Here is a 21907-nt window from a genome sequence, read left to right as displayed (position 1 = left end):
GTGTGTGTGTGTGTGTGTGTGTGTGTGTGTCTGTATATATCCCACATCTTTTTTATCCATTCATCTGTTGATGAACATTGAGGTTGCTTCCATGTCTTGGCTATTTGAAATAGTGGTGCTGTGAACATTGGGATGCATGTATCTTTTCAAATTAGAGTTTTCATCTGTTCTGGATATATACCCAGGAGTGGAAATGTATCATACGGTAACTCAATTTTTAATTTTTTAAGGAACCTCCATACTGTTCTCCCTAGTGGGTACACCAATTTACATTCCCACCAACAGTGTAGGAGGGTTCCCTTTCCTCCTTACCCTCTCCAGCATTTATTATTTGTAGATTTTTTGATGATGGACATTCTGACCAGCGTGAGATGATACTTTATTGTAGTTTTGATTTGCATTTCTCTGTAATTAGCGATGTTGAGCATCTTTTCATGTGCCTCTGGGCCATCTGTATGTCTTTGGAGAAATGTCTATTTACGTTTTCTGCCTATTTTTTGATTCTGTTGTTTCTTTTTTTTGATATTAATCTGTATGAGCTTTTTGTATGTTTTGGAAATTAATCCCTTGTTCGTTGTATCATTTGCAAGTATCTTCTCCCGTTCCGTAGGTTGTCTTTTCATTTTGTTTATGGTTTCCTTTGCTGTGTATATAAGCTTTTAAGTTTAATTAGGTCCCATTTATTTGTTTTTGCTTTTATTTCCATTACTATAAAAGACAGATCCAAAAAAATATTGCTGCAGTTTATGTCAAAGAGTGTTCTGCCTATGTTTTCCTCTAAGAGTTTTATAGTATCTGGCTTTACATTTTGGGCTTTAATCCATTTTGAGTTTATTTTTGTATATGGTGTTAGAGAACAGTCTAATATTATTCATTTACATGTAGCTATCCAGTTTTCCCAGCACCACTTATTGAAAAGACTGTCTTTTCTCCACTGTATATTCTTGCCTGTTTTGTCAAAGATTAATTGATCATAGGTGCGTGGGTTTATTTCTGGGCTTTCTATCCTGTTCCATTGAACTGTATTTCTCTTTTTTGCCCCAATACCATACTGTTTTGATTACTGTAGCTTTGTAGTATAGCCTGAAGTCAGGGAGCCAGATTTCCTCTTGCACTGTTTTTCTTTCTCAGGACTGCTATTGGGGTCTTTTGGCTATTTGGGGTCTTTTGTATTTCATTACAAATTTTAAGATTCTTTTGTTCTAGTTCTATGAAAAATGCCATTGGTAATTTGATAGGGATTACATTGAATCTCTAGATTGCCTTGGGTAGTGTAGTCATTTAGACAATATTGATTCTTCCAATCCAGGAGCATGGTATATCTTTCCATCTGTGTGTGTCATCTTCGGTGTCTTTCATCAGGGTCTTATAGTTTTCTGAGTACAGGTCTTTTGGCTCCTTAGGTAGGTTTATTCCTAGGTATCTTATTCTTTTTGATGTGATGGTAAATGGAATTGTTTCCTTAGTTTCTTGGTCTGCTCTTTCATTGTTAGTGTATAGACATGCAGCAGATTTCTGTTTATTAATTTTGTATCCTGCAATTTACTGAATTCATTGATGAGCTCTAGTAGTTTTCTGGTAGCATCATTAGGATTTTCTATGTGTAGTATCATGTCATCTGCAAACAGTGACAGTTTTACTTCTTCTTTTCCAGTTTGGGTTCCTCTTATTTCTTTTTCTTCTCTCATTGCTGTGGCTGGGACTTCCAGAACTATGCTGAATAAAAGTGGCAATGTGGATATCCTTGTCTTGTTCCTAAATCCTAGAAGAAATGCTTTCAGCTTTTCACCATTGAGTATGATGTTAGCTGTGGGTTTATCATATATGGCCTTTAGTTTGTTGAGGTAGTTTCCCTCTAAGCCCACTTTCTGAAGAGTTTTTATCATAAATGGGTGTAGAATTTTGTCAGATGTTTTTTCTGCCTCTCTTGAGATGGTATGGTTGTTAGTCTTCAGTTTGTTAATGTGGTGTATCACACTGATTGATTTGTGGATATTGAAGAATCCTTCCATCCCTGGGATAAATCCCACTTGATCATGGTGTATGATGATCCTTTTGATGTATTGTTGGATTCTGTTTGCTAGTATTTTGTTGAGGATTTTTGCATCTATGTTCATCAGTGATATTGGCCTTTAATTTTCTTTTTTTGTGGTATCATTGTCTGGTTTTGGTATCAGGGTGATGGTGGCCTCATACAATGAGTTTGGGAGTGTACCTTCCTCTCCAGTTTTTTTTTGGAATAGCTTCAGAAGGATAGGTGTTAACTCTTCTCTAAATGTTTTATAAAATTCACCTGTGAAGTCATCTGGTCCGGACTTCTGTTTGTTGGGAATTTTTTTAATCACAGTTTGTTTCAGTACTTGTGATTGGTCTGTTCATATTTTCTGTTTCTTCTGGTTCAGTCTTGGAAGATTGTACCTTTCTAAGAGTTTGTCCGTTTCTTCTAGGTTGTCCATTTATTGACATAGTTGCTTGTAGTAGTCTCTTATGATCCTTTGTATTTCTGTGATGTCAGTTGTAACTTCTCATTTTCATTTCTAATTTTATTAATTTCAGCCCTCTCCCTTTGTTTCTTGATGAGTCTGGCTAAAGGTTTATCAATTTTGTTTATCTTTTCAAAGAACCAGTTTTTACTTTCATTGATCTTTTCTATTGTTTTCTTTGTGTCTATTTCATTTATTTCTACTCTGGTCTTTATGATTTCTTTCCTTCTACTAACTTTCGGTTTTGTTTGTTCTTTCTCTAGTTGCTTTAGGTGTAAGGTTAGGTTGTTTATTTGAGATTTTCTTGTTTCCTGAGGTAAGATTGTATTGACATAAACTTTCCTCTTAGAACTGCTTTTGTTACCTCTCAAAGCTTTGGGATCATTGTGTTTTCGTTTTCGTTTGTCTCTAGGTTTTTTTTTTTTTTTTTTCCTCTTTAATTTCTTCAGTGATCTATGTTTAGTAGCATATTGTTTAGCCTCCACATGTTTGTGTTTTTTACACTTTTTTTCTTGCAGTTGATTTCTCATCTCATAGTGTTGTGGTCAGAAAAGATGATTGATATGATTTCAGCTTTCTTAAATTTACCAAGGTTTGCTTTGTGGCCCAGCATGTGATTTGTCCTAGAGAATGTTCCATGTGCACTTGAGAAGAATATATAGTCTGCTGTTCTCTATGGAATGTTCTATAAATATCAATTAAGTCTCTTTGGTCTAAAGTGTCATTTAAGGCCTGTGTTTCCTTACTGATTTTCTGTCTGGATGATCTGTTCAGTGATGTAAGTGGGATTTTAGTCCCCTACTAGTATTTTGTTACTGTCGATTTCTCCTTTTATGGCTGTTACCAGTTGCCTTATATATTGTGGTGCTCCTGTGTTGGGTGCATATATATTTACCATTGTTATATCTTCTTCGTGGATTGATCCCTTGATCATTATGTAGTGTCCTTGTCTCTTGTAACAGTCTTTATCTTAAAGTCTATTTTGTCTGATATGAGTTTTGCTACTACAGCTTTCTTTTGATTTCCGTTTGCATGGAATACCTTTTTCCATCCCCTCACTTTTAGTCTATGTGTCCCTAGATCTGAAGTGGGTCTCTTGTAGACAGCACATATATGGGTCTTGTTTTTGTATGCATTCAGACAGTCTATGTCTTTTGGTTGGAGCATTTAGTTCATCTACATTTAATGTAATTATCGATATGTATGTTCTTCTTGCTATCTTGTTAATTGTTTAGGATTTATTTTTGTAGGTTTTTTTCTTCCCTTTCTCTTTTGTTCTCTTCTCCTGATTTGATGACTATCTTTAGAGGTGTGTTTGTTTACTTTTTCTATTTTGTGTGTGTATCTATTGTAGATTTTTTGTTAGTGGTTCCCATGAGGCTTTGATATAGCATTCTGTATGTATACACAAGGTTTAAGTTGTTGGTCTCTTAATTTCAAATGCATTTCCAGTATCTTGCATTTGTAATTTCTTCTCACGATTGCTGGTTTTGATATCATGTTTGTGTGTGGATATTTTCCTACCTTTACTATATGTTTGCCTTTACCAGGGAGCTTTTTCATTTTGTAATTTTCTTGTTTCTAGTTGTGGCCTTTTTTTTTTCGCCTGGAGAAGTTTCTTTTACATTTGTTGTAACACTGGTTTGATGGTGCTGAATTCTTTTAGCTTTTGCTTCTCTGAAAAGTTTTTGATTTCTCCATCTAATCTGAGTGAGAGCCTTGCTGGGTAGAGCATTCTTGGTTGTAGGTTTTTCCCTTTCATCACTTTAAATATATCATGCCACTCCCTTCTGGCGTGCAGAATTTCTGCTGAAAACTCAGTGGATAGCCTTAAGGGAGTTCCCTTGTATGTTATTTGTTGCTTTTCCCTTGCTGCTTTTAATATTCTCTCTTTATCTTTAATTTTTGTCATTTGGTTACAGTGTGTCTTGGTGTGTTCCTCTTTAGGTTCATCCTGTATGGGACACTGTGCTTCCTGGCCTTGGGTAACATTTTCCTTTCCCAGGTTAGGGGAGTTTTCAGCTATTATGTCTTTAAATATTTTCTCTGGCCCTTTCTCTCTCTCTTATCCTTCTGTCACCCCTATAATGCAAGTATTTGTATGCTTGATGTTGTCCCAGATGTCTCTTATACTGTCCTCATTTCTTTTCATTCTGTTTTCTCTTCAATGGCAGTGATTTCTACTACTCCATCTTCCAGCTCACTGATCTGTTCTTCTGCCTCATTTAGTCTACTGTTGATTCCTACTAGGGTACTTTTCATTTCAGTTATTGTATTCATCTCTCTTTCGCTGTTCTTTATATTTTCTAACTCTTTGTTAAAAACTTCTAACTTCTCGCTCTGGCATCCATTCTCCTCTCAAGTACTTTTCTCATCTTTTTGATCATTACTCTTAACTCTTTCTCGGGTAGATAGTCTATCTCCACTTCACTTAGTTCTTTTGGGGTTTTATCTTGTTCCTTCATCTGGAACATATTCATTTGCTGTGTTGGTATTTGTATTTTTATGTATGTGGCAGGGTAGTTACCTTTCTCGACCTTGCAAAAGTAGTCTTCTATAGGAGACATCCTATGTGTTCCAGCAGTGCACTCCTGTCTCGTCACCCAAGCTATATGCCTGCATGGGTCCTTCTGTTCTGGCAGGCTGACTGTGGGTGGTCTAGTAGGCTTTGTTGGCCGCTAGTCTGTTTGGTTGCCAGGCACTGCCTTGTGTGGATGCTGCTGGCTGTTGTTTAGTGGGTCCTGGTCATGAGGCAGCTGTTGCAGAACCTTAGGGGGTCCTGGGGGTAGTGCTGGCTCACTGGTGGCTGGAGTCAGGATCCTGAAGACTCTGGAGTGTTGCCCACCTACTGGCAGGTGAAGCCAGATCCTGGGGTTAGTGCAGGACTACTGGCAGACAGAGCTGGGTCCTGGAGCCTGGCTTCAGGGCCCAGGGATACCAGAGCTTGTTTTAAATCTGGTGCTGGGGGGCTGGTTCCTGATACAGTTGGGTATGGGGTCCAGGGTGTCCCAAAGGTTGCGTTAGCCTGCTAGTGGGCAGGGCCAGGGCCCAGGCGGTCCCAGGGTAGGGTCTGGCCTGCTGTTGCTGGACTCGGTGTGTGAGCTGTGGTATTGTAGTTTTCTTGCTTCTGGTCTGCCCCCTGGTGGATGAGTGGTCCAGAGGCTTGTGCAGGCTTCCTGGTGGGAAGGGCTTGTGCCTGCCCACTCGTGGGTAGAGCTGGGTCTTGGTTCTCTGATGGGGAAAGCTGTGTTTAGGGCCTTGTCTGGAGGTGGCTGTTTGTTCAGGAAGTCTGTAGGCAGCCTGTCTGTTGGTAGGTGAGGCTGTGTCTCTGTTCAGTTAGTTGTTTGGCCGGAGGCATCCCAGCACTGGCACCTACAGGGTTTTGGTTGGGTCCAGGTCTCGGTGATAGTGAGCCAAGATGGCAGCCTCCATCAGCTCACACAGCTGAATGGCCTCAAATGTGTCTGTCACCAGTGTCCACATCCCCAGGGTGAGTCGCAGCCACCTCATGCCTCCCTAGGAGACTCTCCAAGACCAGTAGGTAGGTCTGGCCCAGGCTCCTATCAAATTACTGCTTTTGCCCTGGGTCCCAGTATGCATAATATTTTGTATGTACCCTTTAAGTTTGAAATCTCTTTTCCCCCAGTTCTGTGGGGCTCCTGCAGTTAAGCCCCGCTGACCTTCAAAGCCAAATGCTCTGGGGACTCGTATTCCCAGTGCTGGACCCCAGGGCTGGAGAGCCGTACCTGGGGCTCAGAACTCTCATTCCTATGGGAGAGGCTTTGCAGTGAATTTATTCTCTACTTTGTGGGTTGCCCACCCTTGGGGGTAATGTGAGTCTGTCCCTCCTACCTGTCATTGTGGTTCCTTCTTTATGTCTTTAGTGGTAGATCTTTTCTGGTAGGTTCCAGTCTTTTTCATTGATTGTTGTTCTGTAGATAGTTGTGATTTTTTTTGTTGTGCTTGTGAGAGGAGGTGAGCTCAGGGTCTCTCTCCTCCATCGTCTTGGCCACTCTCTTTGGTCATAACCTTCTAAATACTTTTACATTTATTTTCAGAATTAATGTGTTGTTGAGGCCGCAGACTCTTACTTCTCTTACTTCAACCTCAAGTTTTAACATTACTAATTCCATTATTTAGTTTAGTAACTTTCAAAATATTTGTTCACAGTGAGAAATCTACTTTGCGTCATGTCACACACAAATGCATACATATATGTAATGCCTGCTTACATATGTATCTGAAATATCTTAATTTTGTGCAGAACCTGGCAATATTCTATTCTATTCTACTTTTTCTTTTCTTTTCTTTTGTTTTTTAAAGGTTAGTCATAACCCAGACATTGGTTTTAGACTCACAGTTTGGAAAACACCGATCTAGTGAATCAGTGGTATTGTGGAGCTCAGTTTATGGTATTTAGCTTTATCTCCAGCCTCACTAGAAGTCACTTGTTACGCTAAGAAAAGGAGGGTCACTTCAAGTCATTTTTAGAGTCAGCATTACCATAAAGTTAATTAAATTACACTAAATTATAAGGAACCCTGGGCTTTGGAGTAACATGGAACTAGGCTCAAATTCTAGTCTTGCTGTTCTAAATCTGTGATCTTGGAAAAGTTACTTAACTTCTCTGAGTCTCAGTCTTTTCATCTATAAGCCAGATGTTAGAGAGGCAGTAGTAGAGAGGTTAAAAGCATAAATTCTTGAGTCGTACATCCTGGATTCAAAACTGAGACCTTGGATCTTTAACCTCTCTCTGCCTGGATTATCAGTGAAAGGGGAGAATAACATTCACCTCAGTGTTTTGGGGACTAAGTGTACAGCAGGATGTGGCCTAATATATAGGAAGCACTTAGTAAAAGTTAGTTGTTGTTACATGTTAAAGGAGATGATAATAATTACTGAAGATTTACTTTGAGAACAGATTAAAATAATGAATATAAAGTCCCTACCTCAATGATTAAGCAGGTAGCAGAGTATAATTGAATGATTTAAACCTTTTCATATATTTAGTAGTTGGACATTTCTTATATCTATGTCATTACTTAACTCTGAAGCAGTTAAAATATTTTAGCATGAGTCTTAACCATATCAGTTATGCCAGGGATATCATAACATATGGGTAAACTACTCACTTTGGTATAAACTTATTTTGAGCTATTGCGGTATTCACATTTTTTTCATGCCTTTCCCTTTGTTTTATTTTCTAAGTCATGTTTTCCTTATTTTCTGTCCTTATTTACTGTATTCTCTAATTTATTTATAAATCATATCATTAAAAGCACAGATTTTTAACCACAAGGAACAGTTCTTCTCAGATCCCTATTAAAACATGAGGGCCAGAGAGTAGCTTTGCCAAGGTTTTTTCAGTTAGTGGCAAAGCTGGGACTGGATCCTAGTTTTTTTCACTTCCAATTTAATAAGTGTTTTTTTCTACAATACCAAGATGCATTTTAGAAATAAAGGGGTCAGACTTAGTATTTAATTTTAAATTTACCCTGGCTTTCTTATATTCTTCCTTGAAATCTTGAAGGAAAATTTAAAGGTAACTGGGTCATTAAAAAGATCATCCCCTGTCTAAATTTGATTTCAGCAACATTTAGATTTGTTTCAGATATCCCTGTAAGCTTGAGTTAAAAATTATTTTAACTCATCAAAATTATGCTTACAATTTTTTTTTACATTTGTAACTATGTTGAGGTGATAAAATGTAAATATTGAACATTAGTATTGTGAAAAGCTAGCATATTGGTTTTGTAGGGCATGTGAATTTTACTTAAATTTTTATTATTTAAAAAAATTGTTTAGCAGACTGCCTTAAATTCTCTATGGCCTTTGGCTAATTTTAATTTTTAACATTTGCTTTACCATTTTAGTATCGTCTATTCTAAATTATAAAAATTATCTAATTTGTGAATAATTCAGGTGCTTTTTTTTTTTTCTCACCATCGTGCTTTGGCCTTTTCATTCATCAGCCCTTAATGAAGGAATAGGGCAGGATATAGAGTCGGTGGAACTCAGATATTGAGTTTTTCTGATTGTTACCTTTAGTGGTAAAACTTTCTTTGAAAGTCAGCAAAAGCTATTGAAATTAAAAATGCATGTTTAGGATCCTCTTTGGATTTTGGTTTTCTATAATCAAGTGTTTACTCTGTGGGACGATATATAATTCTGTTGAAATTCAGTGGTGTACCAGAAGATGACATAGGGGCCTTGTGACAGAAGACTCCAGCTGTATCTGGAAGAGGCTGGCCTTGGTGGCAAAAAGATGGAGGCATTTAGGGTGGGAAATTCTGAGAGGGGCCAGCCTTGGAAGGGAGGGTTGTTTCTCAGAATGTGATGTATATTCTGAGGTTGCAAATTACTTGAATAGACATCCTGAGATTAGAGCACTGTTTGGGTCAGTGGTAGCATTTTCTAGGTACTTTTGACCCTTCCTTCACCTTTAACTCTTATGTCAGCATTAACTAGAATTTGTGAACCATAAAATAGGAATACGATGTCTGATTTTTTTTCTGACTTTGAGTTTAATTATATGAAGAATCTTAAAGGGTACATAAATGTAACCAGTCCTATCTTTAGTTGTATATTTAAATAATTTAGGACTACTTTGGAAAATGTGGTTGTCAAATCTATATCCAGTCTGTCATGCACATGCACATATTCCCCCTTGTTTTGTGACACTAGTCCAGACTTTTGTCCCCTTCCAACTCATGTACTGTGGCAACCTCCTAGTCAGTCTCCCTCATAATAGTTCTGATCCCTTCAAATGCAGTTTTCAACCTTTATCATTAAGAGTTTTAAATCATCCCTTTTGCCATGTATTCCTGCTTCATAGTGTTTAATTTACTCTGCCTGTCTCAAAAGACCTTTTTCCATCTAGTTAGTACCACAGTCTGACTTTCTAGTCACCTCCCCTCCCCATTCTAGTCAAGCCATCTCCCCACTGTTCCTCTCATGGTGCTCATTTTTTTTTTACTACCCTGGACCATACTCCTTCTCCTCTCATCTTCCCTTCCTTTCCATTACCTTTTCTGAGCTCTTATTCAACACAGTATCTCACAATGCAGCACTTCATTATTTTGTGTATACGGAATTAGATCACATCAGAGACTTCTGGAATTTCATCCCTGCATCTCAGTTCTTGCTATCTTTGTAGTAAGTTCTCCATTAAAAAAAAAAGTATTAAGTGAATAATCAAGGGATAGCAGCTGCAGAGGTAATGAAGAGTCCTTTTAAAACCAAGATGGATATTTTACTTTGGGGGGATGGAGGGAGTATAGTGTTTAAAAGTTGGAAGACTCTGAATGAGTGAGGGAAGCTATTTCCGATGCAGCAGAATTTTAGGATGAGAGATCACAGAAGACAGGTATACTTAGACCAGTTGTTCTCAAGTACACAAGATATGTTCTTGGTGTCAAGTTTTATCTTCATTTCATTAACACACTGGAATTGTCTTTCTCACTGCCACCCATGCTGAGGTAGGTAGGTCCTTGGGAAAGGGAGGCATGAGGATGAGGAGTAAGGTCCAGTGGGAGACATATAAAAGTATCTGATTTCTGGTATCTAAGGAGAGAGAAGAAAAATAACCAGTAATTATGGTAGTAGAGTCCTAGGAGTCTAGTTTGAACAGCATTCTCAACTAATGCAGTAATTTAACTGATGAGTGACAGAGTGGTGGCATTCAGCTTGTAGTTTTATTTGGCCATACTTTCCACATTCTTTCTCCTGAGGAAATGCCCAAACGTGTAGATTCAAGTGACAGCAAGGCAGTTAAATAATCTAGGATATGAATGTGGTTTTGTTTTACACTCCAGCAGCTATAAAATCAGCAAAGAAAAAATCTGGATCCTTTTTTTCCCTACACTTCTTCTTTGGTGTAACTCTGAATTAAAAGTTTAATTTAGGGATTATTTAATTCCTACACTTTATCTTCATCAAGAATCTAGAAGCTTTTTATAACTGTAAAAAAGTTGCAATTTTCTTGAGCTTCTGCCAGTAGTATACAGTGATGCCAAAATTTATGTGTGGGAAAGTTGATTTCAATGAGGGTAATTTAGCTGAAGTTTAGTCTAAGAAACTAGTGTTTTGCTGCCAAGGAATTATTTGCATTTCTAAAAAAATGACTTACACTTTTTACCAATGCCTTCCTTTCATCATAGACTAGTTGCTTAAGTTAGTTATTGTCACTAATGGTATATTTTCTATAAAGGAAACTATATTCTTGTTTAATTTGGTTAACCTCAGACTTTTAAAAAAAAATATGTGAGGTTGAGTACTTCTATTAAATGTTGCCTTTTGCTTGAATAATATCCACAGGAATTAAATCAACAGCTAGAGAAAAAGAAAGAAGTGGAAAAACGTGAAAAGAGAAAGATAATTGCTGAAGAAAAGCACAAGGAATGGGTTCAGAAAAAGAATGAACAGGTAAGGAGAAAAAATGTGCACACATACTGATGTCTCCTTTGCGGTCTTCGTCCCGTTACTCCTTGTCATTACCTATGTTTTCTCATTTTCTCTTAGATTCTCCCCTCAGGGACATTTATCAAATCTTTTGCCCTTTGCTCTCTGCTTCTCTCCCTTTTCCCTCATGTGGCTTCCACTCGTATCTGACTGCAGGTAGTCATGAAGTTTGTATCTCCAGACCTGACCTCCCAGAGCCTTGGATTTTCATCTGTTGGGTCAGTAGGGACCTCTGGACCTGCAAATCTAAAACAACCCATTTTTATCCATTCTCCTCTGATAGAACCATCATTCTGACTCCTTGATTTCTGATATTAGTACTACTATCATCTCAATCACCTAGGCATAATCAGAATTCTTTTGTTTCTAATCATCCTCACCTTTCCTTTACAGTCACCACTCTCCTGTTTGTGATCTCTTCCTGTCAGGTCTCATTACATTTTTCATCTTATTTATTGTTTATTTCCCCATATTGAAATGTAAGCCCCATAAGGGCAGGGATTTCTGCCTTTTTGTTCAGTTATCCAGCAGCTACATCAGTACCTGATGCTTAAAAATGCCCCCAAATATGACTTCATCCTTTGTGTCCTTGCCAGACTAATCTTGCCAAAAAGTCAAGTGTCATCCCTCAGTTCAAAATATATCTTTCATGATTCCCCACTGTCCTCTGAATAACATTTGAACTGTTCTAGCCTGGCTGGTTAAATACCTTCTACTCTCTGCTCTCTGAGCCACATCTCCTTCCACCCTGTGCTGCCCTTCATTCCATACTGTCGGCTTCTGACTGACATCTTTGGGGAGCACACTCAGGATAAGCATGGCCCATCTTCTTAGAGTATTAGTGTTGCTGGAAAATTTTGAAAGGAAAAAATGTTAGTTTTATGTTAAAACAAGCACAGATATTTAATAGAGTAGAACATAAATTTTATATTATTTTTAAAGTACACAGTAGATGTCAAAGAAATCTTGGGCTTTGGACTGTGCTCCCCAGCCCCTAGGAATATATGGTCATGAGAAGTTTTGAGAACACTTCTGTGTCTCACTTCCTTTTTTTTTTTTTTTATATGGTATCTACTCAGTATGGGATCTCATCACATTTTCCACCTTACCTTTCCTTTTATTATCCAACTCAAAGTATTTCCTACATGAAGCATTTGCTGATCACATGCTGGAAATTCTTTTCTTCTCTGAGTCCTTGTTTAATTTATATCACTTTATACAAAATACAATGCAGTATATGATATACTTTGTTGCTAGTTGTATTATGCACATGTCTTTACTTCCCTTGTAATTTTTTTTTTTTTTTAATAAATTTATTTATTTTTGGCTGCATTGGGTCTTCGTTGCTGCACGCAGGCTTTTCTCTAGTTGTGGCTCACAGGGGCTACTCTTTGTTGTGGTGCGCGGGCTTCTCATTGCAATGGCTTCTCTTGTTGTGGAGCACGGGCTCTAGGCGTGTGGGCTTCAGTAGTTGTGGCTTGCAGACTCTAGAGCACAGGCTCAGTAGTTGTGGCGCACGGGCTTATTTGCTCTGTGGCATGTGGGATCTTCCCAGACCAGGGCTCGAACCCATGTCCCCTGCATTGGCAGATGGATTCTCAACCACTGCACCAACAGGGAAGCCCCCCTTGTAATTTTAAGACTCTTAAGTATAGGAGTTTTTTGTGTTTTTTTAAGAGTTATTTTTTATATTACTTTTTATCCATTACAAGATCTAACTAACATAATGCTTTGTAATATAGTAAGCATTTGTTTTTGGAATAAATGAGTGAATGAATAAACGTATCATTTTCCTTTCAATTTTAATACAGTCTTGTATTAGATCTCAGATTAGAAATTAAAAAAATATTTATCTTGTCACTTTGTTTTCTGTTGTGATTTTTTTACACATTTAGAATGGTACTGCTTTTATTATTAATATCCAATTTTATGAATTCAGTCAAATGTTTAAGTTGTAAGACAAAAGTTTTAAGTTATTTCTAACTTTTGGGTCCTAACTATTATTGAATGTAATGCCTAGTGGTATTAATAATAGTACCTAGTAAATAATGCCAGTAAATTGAAGATGACATAGCTTTCTTCATCCAAGTATTATAAGAAGGAAATTGGCTAGGCATGTGTATGTTATAACCATAAATATATTTGTTCTTTACTTCAGAAGTAAATTATTTTTTTTAAGTTTGCTACATCCCATAATACAAGAAAGAATTCTTTGTGAATAAATGCCCAAATCAAAATAAGCCTGTGTGACTACAACCAAGCTTTGAGTGATACTTTTTTGAAGTTTATAGCTAGAAATTAAAAGTTTTGCATGTATTGAATAGTATGCTCTCTCATCTAAAAGCTTCTCTTATCTTGACTCCATTAAGCTCATTTTACCATGCTAATCAAACATAGTTGTTGTTTGTCTAAGAATGTAGAGATGATATATTCTGTTTTAATTAGTGGCAGTAGATCTAATCCAATTATTTGAGAAAAATTATTTCTTTCTTTTGGAGGGAAGTGTCTTGCCCTGACATAAATCACTAATTATCGAAAGCAAGATTCCATAAGGTTGAGAAGAGTTTAAAAATGAACCTTGAGAAATTTACTTATTCTGCAGAATTCCTGTGCATACTAAGGAATAATTGATCACTCTTGTGTTTTGTTTTGTTTTCTTTTTTTTTGCCTTAGGAACTATCAGATTTCTTATTTCAGTCTTGGTTATACTTACCTCTATTTGTAAAGACTGCTCTTCTGGTTCTTCTCTTCCTGTCTGGCATCTAGCTTTTTTCTCCTCTGTTTACATTTCATGGTGTGTGGTCCTCTGCTGCTTCCAGCTTCATTCACATTTTAGATATATCTGTGGCATTATTTTCTCTAAGTCATTTTCACTGTGTCCTATCAAAAATCAGACAGAAAGAATTTATGTATCCATTAGCAAAGCTAATTTCTTACATTGTGCTATAAATTGTTAAATCCTTTTCAAATAAATGGCTTGTCTCATCTGGTACTCCAACCTTTGTGTTGCCATGCTAATTCATTTTTTAGATTTACAGTGTGTTACCACATATTTTGCAAAAGGGCATTTGCCTTCATTGTTTGAGAATTTAAAAATAAATTTATTTTTAACAGTTTTTATAAACCATGGAACTGCATTTTTAATATAAAAAATTAATTCCAATCAGCAAAGTGTATGATTGATAACACTGTCATCAGTGCATCATTCATGCATTCAACATGTTTATTATGTGCCAGATACTATTGAAGAAACCAAAATAGAAATTCAGAAACTTTGAGTGGTCAGTTGGTTTGTTAGTTTCCTTTAGTTTGAAGAAACAAAGGTTCTCTCAGGGCACCATCTTAAAAAAAAAAAAAAAAGATTTATTGTTATTCTCTGTGTGGTACAGAACTGCAGTGCCAGAAAATCTGAAGCCACTTAGTGGCTGGCAACTCTCTCTCAGTACTTCTCTCTGAATGTCTGCTCTGGTCTCCTTTTGCTAACTAAAGGCATTCTATCCTCTCTTCTTTAGTTTAAATGCTGCAGAGGGCCTGTATGTCTGTTTTAAAATCAACTTCATTGAGCAATAATTTACATACAATAAAACACACCTATTTTAAGTTTGATGAGGTTTGACAAGCTTATGTACCTGTGAAACCAGCATTAGTGTCAAGGTAGAGAACATTTCCTTCACTCCAAATAGTTCCCTTGTGCTCCTTTGCATTCAGCCCCTGCTTCCCACCAACTAACCCCAGCTCCAAGGAAGGATAAGTCTGCTTTCCATTCCTGTAAATTAGATTTGCCTTTTCTAGAATTTCCTATAGGTAGAATCAGTCAATATATATTCCTTTGTGTCAGGCTTCTTTTGTTTTTAAAAATTGCCAATATTTCATGTATTAAGATTGTTCCTTTTTATTGCTGAATGATATTCTATTCTATGGAATACCACTAATTGTCTATCCATTCACTAGTTGATGGACAATTGGGTTGTTTCAAGTTTGGGTTTGGGGATATTGTGAATAAAATCCTGTGACCACTTATGTACAAGTCTTTTTGTAGATACTTGTTTTCATTGCTCTTGGGTAAATGCCTAGGAACTGAATTGCTGGGTTGTATGGTAAGTGTGTGTTTAACTTTAAAAAACAGTTCGGCAATTTCTTATAAAGTGCTTGTGCCATTTCTACATTCCTGCCACTATTGTCTGAAAGTTCCAAGTGCACCACATCCTTGCCAGATTCTCAGTCTTTTTAACGTTGTCATTCTATTAAGTGTGTAGTAGTATATCGTTGTTTTAATTTCCATTTTCCTGAGATCTAATGATATTTACCATCTTTTCATAAGCTTATTCTCTTTGTCTGCTAGGGCTGTCATGACAAAATATTGAATACCACAGATTGGCTTAAACAACAGCAATTTATTTTCTTACAGTTCTGTAGGCTGACAGTCCAAAATGAAGGTGTCTGCAAGGTTTGGTTTCTCTTGCAGCCTCTCTGGAGTGCAGATGACTTCCTTCTCTCCATACCCTCACATGGCCTTTTCTGTGTACATGCCCATCCCTGATGTCTCCTCTTCCTCTTGTAAGGACACCAGTCCTTTTGGATTAGGGCCCCACCGTTATGAACTTGATTACCTCTTTAAAAGTCCTATCTCAAAATACAGTTACAGGCTGGGGGATCAAGATGGTGGAGGAGTAGGACAGGGAGCTTACCTACTCCCACAGAAACATTCAAAACACATCTGCAAGTGGAACGATTCACATAGAACATCTACTGAACGCCAGCAGAAGACCTCAAACTTCTGAAAGGACAAGAAAACCTCCAAGTAACTGGGTAGGACAAAAGGAAATAGAAAGGAATCGGGATGGGCCTGCACTGCAGGCAGTGAGCTGTGAAGGAGAAAAGGTTCCTGCACCCTGGGAGTCCCTTCACCGGTGGGGGATCAGCCTGGATGGAGGGGGAGCTTCGGAGCCTAGGAGGAGAGCACAGCAACCGGTTTGCAGAAGGCAAAATGGAGAGTAACCTGCACAGAAGGTCGGCACCACCACCTTGCGTTCTCCACCCTGAGATGCTCCTCTGTTGATGCAGGTGGGGACTGGGTGCTGAAGCTCAGGCCTCAGAGGTCAGACCCAGGAAAAGGACTGGGGTTGGTTGTCCAGAGACAGTCTGCAGAGGCTAGCTTGTGGCAACTGAGGGTGTACTCAGAAGAAGCTGGCGCCTGCCAGAAAAGCAAGGTGCCACTATTAGGGGCACATGAGGAGAGGGTCAGGACCACCATAAGAGCTTCTTTCCCTGTAAGTGCTCCCAGGCAATGGGACACTGCCTACAGAAGCTCTGAGTGTGGGCTCAAGTCACCACTGCAATCATGGGCTCCATAGGCAGGCATGGGCCACCACTACGAGATCCGCAAGAAGTCGCCAAGCACCGCCCACACTGTCCTGGGAGTGCACAAGGGCTGCTGCACCTGCACACCCCATATCAAGAGGATAACAGCCAGCCCATGCTGAGGAAAGAGACAGCAAGCATCCAAACTAAAAGCAGCCCCTTGATTCTGTAAAAGATGGTGGAGTAGAAGGCCTTGAGCTCACCTCCTCTCATGAAAATACCATAATCACAACAAACTGCTGAACAACCATCGACAAAGAAGACTGGAACCTACCAGAAAAGACAGTTTACATTCAAAGACGAAGAAGCCACAATGAGATGGTAGGAGGGTGCTTTCATGATGTAATCAAATCCCATACCCGCCAGGTGGGCGACCCACAGACTGGAAAATAATTATATTGCAGAGGTTCTCCCACAAGAGGGAAAGTCCTGAGCCCCACTTCAGGCTCCCCAGGCTGAGGGTCTGGCATCAGGAGGAGGAATCCCGGAGGAGGAATCCCAGAGCACTTGGCTTTGAAGACCAGCAGGGCTTGAGTGCAGGAGCTCCACAGGACTGGGGGAAACAGAGACTCCACTCTTGGAGGGCACACACAAGGTTTCATGTACACTGGGACCCAGCACAAAGAAGTAATTCCATAGGAGCTTGGGCTGGACCTACCTATGAGTCTTGGAGGGTCTCCTGGGGAGGTTGGGATTGGCTCTGGATCACTATGGGGGGGGGGCAAGGACAGTGGTGGCAGAGGCACCAGAGAATATTGATTGGCTTGAGCCCTCCCAGAGGTTGCCATTTTGGCATCAAGACCTGGCCCTACCCGGCAGCCTACAGGCTCCAGTGCGGGAATGCCTTAGGCCAAACAACCAGCAGGATAGGGACACAGCCCCACCCATCAGCAGACAGGCTGCCTAAAGCCGTACTGAGCTTACAGCCACCTCTAAACACACCCTTTGACATGGTCTGCCCACCAGAGGGACAAGACCCAGCTCCACACACCAGTGGGTAGGGACCAGTCCCACCAGGAAGCCTGCACAAGCCCCAGGACCAACCTCACCTACCAGAGGGCAGACACCAGAAGCAAGAGGAGCTATGATCCTGCAGCCAGTGGAAAGAAGACCACAAACAGAAAGTTAGACAAAATGAGATGGCAGAGAAATATGTTCCAGACGAAGGAACAAGATAAAAACCCACAAGAACAACTGAATCAAGTGGAGATAGGCAAACTACCTGAAAAAGAATTTAGAGTAATGATAGTAAAGAAGATCCAAAATTTCTAAAAAGAATGGAGGCACAGATTGAGAAGATACAGAATATGTTTAACAAAGAGAAGATCTAAAGAATAAACAAACAGATGACCAATACAATAACTGGAATGAAAAATACACTAGAAGGAAGCAATAGGACAAGAATTGAGGCAGAATGAATAAGTGAGCTGGAAGACAGAATGTTGGAAATCACTGCTGCAGAACAGAATAAAGAAAAAAGAATGAAAAGAAATGAGGACAGTCTTGGAGACCTCTGGGACAACATTAAATGCAATAACATTAGCACTATAGGGGTCCCAGAAGGAGAAGAGAGAAAGAGCCTGAGAAAATATTTGAAGAGATTATAGCTGAAAACGTCCTTAACATTAGAAAGGAAACACTCAAGTCCGGGAAGAGCAGAGAGTCCCATACAAGATAAACCTAAGGAGGGACAAGATGAGATACATACCAATCAAACTGATGAAAATTAAAGACAAAGAAAAACTATTAAAAACAACAGGGAAGAGAAACAAATAACATACAAGGGAATCCCCATAAGGTATCTGCTGATTTTTCAGCAGAAAATCAGCAGGCCAGAAGGGAGTGGATGATATATTTAAAGTGACAAAAGGGACAAACCTACTACCAAGAATACTCTACCCAGCAGACTCTCATTCAAATTTGACGGAGAAATCAAAAGCTTTACAAAACAAAACCTAAGAGAATTCAGCACCACCAAACCAGCTCTACAACAAATGCTAAAGGAATTTCTTTAGGCAGAAAAGACCACAACTAGAATCAAGAAAATTATGAATGGGAAAGCTCACCAGTTAAGACAAACATAAAGCAAAGGTAGGAAATCATCCACACACAAATATGATATTAAAACCAGCAGTCGTGAGAAGAGAATACAAATGCAGGATATTGATAATGCATTGGAAATTAAGAAACCAGCAAGTTAAAACAGTCTTGTACATATATAGACTGCTATGTCAAAACCTTTTGGGAACCACAAACCAAAATTCTACAAGAGATACACGAAAAAGAAAAAGCAACCCAACCACAATGCTAAAAGATAGACATCAAATCACAAGAGAAGAGGAAGGGAAGAAAAAAGCCTACAAAAACAAATCCTAAACAGTTAACAAAATGGCAGTAAGAACAGACATATCGATAATTACCTTAAATGTAAATGGATTAAATGCTCCAACCAAAAGACACAGGCTTGCTGAATGTATACAAAAACAAGACCCATATATATGCTGTCTACAAGAGACCCACTTTCGCCCTAGGGACACATACAGAGTGAATGTGAGGGGACGGAAAAAGGTATCCCATGCAAATGGAATTCAAAAGAAAGCTGGAGTAGCAAAACTCATATCACACAAAATAGACTTTAAAATAAAGACTGTTACAAGAGACAAAGAAGGACAGTACATAATGATCAAGGGATCAATCCACGAAGAAGATATAACAATCACAAATATATGTGCACCCAACATAGGAGCACATCAATATACAAGTCAAATGCTAACAGCCGTAAAAAAAGAAATCAACAGTAACACAGTAATAATGGGGGACTTTAACACCCCAGTCCCATCACTGGACAGATCATCCAGGCAGAAAATCAACAAGGAAACACAGGTCTTGAATGACATACTAGACCCTATGGACTTAATTGGTATTTATATAACATTCCTTTGAAAGCAGCAGAATACACTTTGTTCTCAAATGCATATGGAACATTCTCCAGGATAGATCACATCTTGGGCCACAAATCAACCCTCAGTAAATTTAAGAAAATTGAAATCATATCGAGAATATTTCCTAACCACAACACTATGAGATTAGAAATCAACTACAGGAAATAACTGTAAAAAACACAAACACGTGGAGGCTAAAAAATATGTTACTAAACAACCATGGATCACTGAAGAAATCAAAGAGGAAATTTTAAAATACCTAGAGACAAATGACAATGAAAACACAATGATCCAAAACCTATGGGGTGCAGCAAAAGCAGTTCTTAGAGGGAAGTTCATAGCAATACAGTCTTATCTCAGGAAACAAGAAAATCTCAGATAAACAACCTAACCTTACACATAAAGGAACTAGAGAAAGAAGAACAAACAAAACCCAAAGTTAGTAGAAGGAAAGAAATCGTAAAGATCAGAGCAGAAATAAATGAAATAGAGATGAAGAAAACAGTAGTAAATATCAATGAAACTAAAAGCTGGTTCTTTGAGAAGATAAACAAAATTGATAAACCTTTAGCCAGATTCATCAAGAAAAAGGAGAGGACTCAAATCAATAAAATTAGAAATGAAAATGAGAAGTTACAACTGACACCACAGAAATACAAAGGATCATAAGAGACTACTACAAACAACTATATGCCAATAAAATGGACAACCTAGAAAAATAGACAAATTCTTAGAAAGGGACAAGCTTCCAAGACTGAACCAGGAAGAAATAGAAGACATGAATAGACCTATCACAAGTACTGAAATTGAAACTGATTAAAAAGCTTCCAGCTAACAAAAATGCAGGACCAGATAGCTTCACAGGCAAATTCTATCAAACATGTAGAAAAGAGTTAACACCTATCCTTCTGAAACTATTCCAAAAATTGCAGAGGAAGGAACACTCCCAAACTTTCTATGTGGCCACCATGACCCCGATACCAAAACCAGACAAAGATACCACTAAAAAAGAAAATTACAGGCCAATCCTTATATGACAAGTCCACAGCTAACATTCTCAACAGTAAAGAGCTGAAAGCATTCTCTCTGAGATAAGAAACAAGGCAAGGATGTCCACTGTCACCACTTTTATTCAGCATAGTTTTGGAAGTCCTAGCCACAGCAGTCAGAGAAGAAAAAGAAATAAGAGGAATCCAAATTGAAAAAGAAGAAGTAAAACTGTCACTGTTTACAGCAACATGATATTATACATAGAAAAGATGCTACCAGAAAACTACTAGAGCTCATCAGTGAATTCAGTAAATGTACAGGATACAAAATTAATACACAGAAATCTTGCATTCCTATACACTAACAACTAAAGATCAGAAAGAGAAATCAAGGAAACAATCCCATTTACCATTGCATCAAAAAGAATAAAGTACCTAAGAGTAAACCTACTTGAGACAAAAGACCTGTATTCTGAAAACTATAAGACGCTGATGAAGGAAATCAAAGGTGACAGAGATGACGTGGAAAGGTATTGTTTTGGATTGGAAGAATCAATATTCTCAAAATGACTATGCTACCCAAGGCAACTACATATTCAGTGCAGTCCCTATCAAATTACCAATGACATTTTTCACAGAACAAAGATTTTTAAAATTTATATGGAAGCACAAAAGACCCTGAATAGTGAAAGCAATACTGAGAAAGAAAAACGGAGCTGGAGGAATCAGGCAACTTGACTTCAGACTATACCATACTATCAAAACAGTATGGTACTTGCACAAAAACAGAAATACAGATCAATGGAACAGGATAGAAAGCCCAGAAATAAACCCACACACCTATGGTCAATTAATCTATGACAAAGCAGGCAAGAATATACAAAGGAGAAAAGACAGTCTCTTCAAAAAGTGGTGCTGAGAAAACTGGATAGCTACATGTAAAAGAATAAAATTAGACATTTCATAAACACTATACATAAACTCAAAATGGATCAAAGACCTAAATATAAGGCTACACACTGTAAAACTCTTAGAGGAAAACATAGGCAGAATACTCTTTGATGTAAATCGCAGCAAGATATTTTTTGATCCACCTTCTAGAGTAATGAAAATAAAAACAAATATAAACAAATAGGACCTAATGAAACTTAAAAGCTTCTGCACAGCAAAGGAAACCATAAACAAAATAAAAAGACAACTCACAGAATGGGAGAAAATACTTGCAAAGGAAGCAACTGAAATGGGATTAATCTCAAAAATACACAAACAACTTATGCAGCTCTATATCAAATAAACAAACAACCCAATCAAAAAGTAGGTACAAGGTAGACTCTGGGAGGGCCCACACCAAGGAGTACTTCCCAGAACTTCTGCTGCCAGTGTCCTTGTCCCCACGGTGAGCCACAGCCACCCCACGCCTCTGCTGCAGGAGACCCTTCAACACTAGCAGGTATTGTAAGATTCAGGCTGGTAATGTTGGCATATGCGCATTTAGCCTTTAAAGAGATTAAGTTGAGAAGCAAAAGAACTACAGTCCTGCAGCCTGTGGAACAAAAACCACATTCACAGAAACATTGACAAGATGAAAAGGCAGAGGGCTATGTACCAGATGAAGGAACAAGATAAAACCCCAGAAAAACAACTAACTGAAGTGAAGATAGGCAACCTTCCA

At 38.4% G+C, this 21907-nt stretch overlaps 1 protein-coding gene and 1 long non-coding RNA gene across 2 annotated transcripts in view; one reads left to right on the top strand and one right to left on the bottom strand.

Annotated features, from left to right (window-relative positions):
• The window catches only part of CCDC34 (coiled-coil domain containing 34), a 46534-nt gene that overhangs the window by 13433 nt on the left and 11194 nt on the right, over positions 1 to 21907 (top strand). The window contains 1 exon segment of the mRNA XM_007117348.4: positions 10800 to 10907. Coding sequence (XP_007117410.2) covers positions 10800 to 10907 — 108 coding nt within the window.
• The window catches only part of LOC114487964 (uncharacterized), an 85297-nt gene continuing 74319 nt past the window's right edge, over positions 10930 to 21907 (bottom strand). The window contains exons 2-3 of the long non-coding RNA XR_003683527.2: positions 13657 to 13823; positions 10930 to 11790 (exon numbers count right to left, since the gene is read on the bottom strand). This is a non-coding gene — a long non-coding RNA (uncharacterized lncRNA). The remainder of the gene's footprint in view (positions 11791 to 13656; positions 13824 to 21907) is intronic.

Source organism: Physeter macrocephalus, chromosome 16 (genome assembly GCF_002837175.3).
Source record: "Physeter macrocephalus isolate SW-GA chromosome 16, ASM283717v5, whole genome shotgun sequence".
Lineage (NCBI taxonomy): Eukaryota > Metazoa > Chordata > Mammalia > Artiodactyla > Physeteridae > Physeter > Physeter macrocephalus.
Note: the sequence above shows the minus strand (reverse complement) of the source record. Positions and strands in the feature narration are given on the sequence as shown.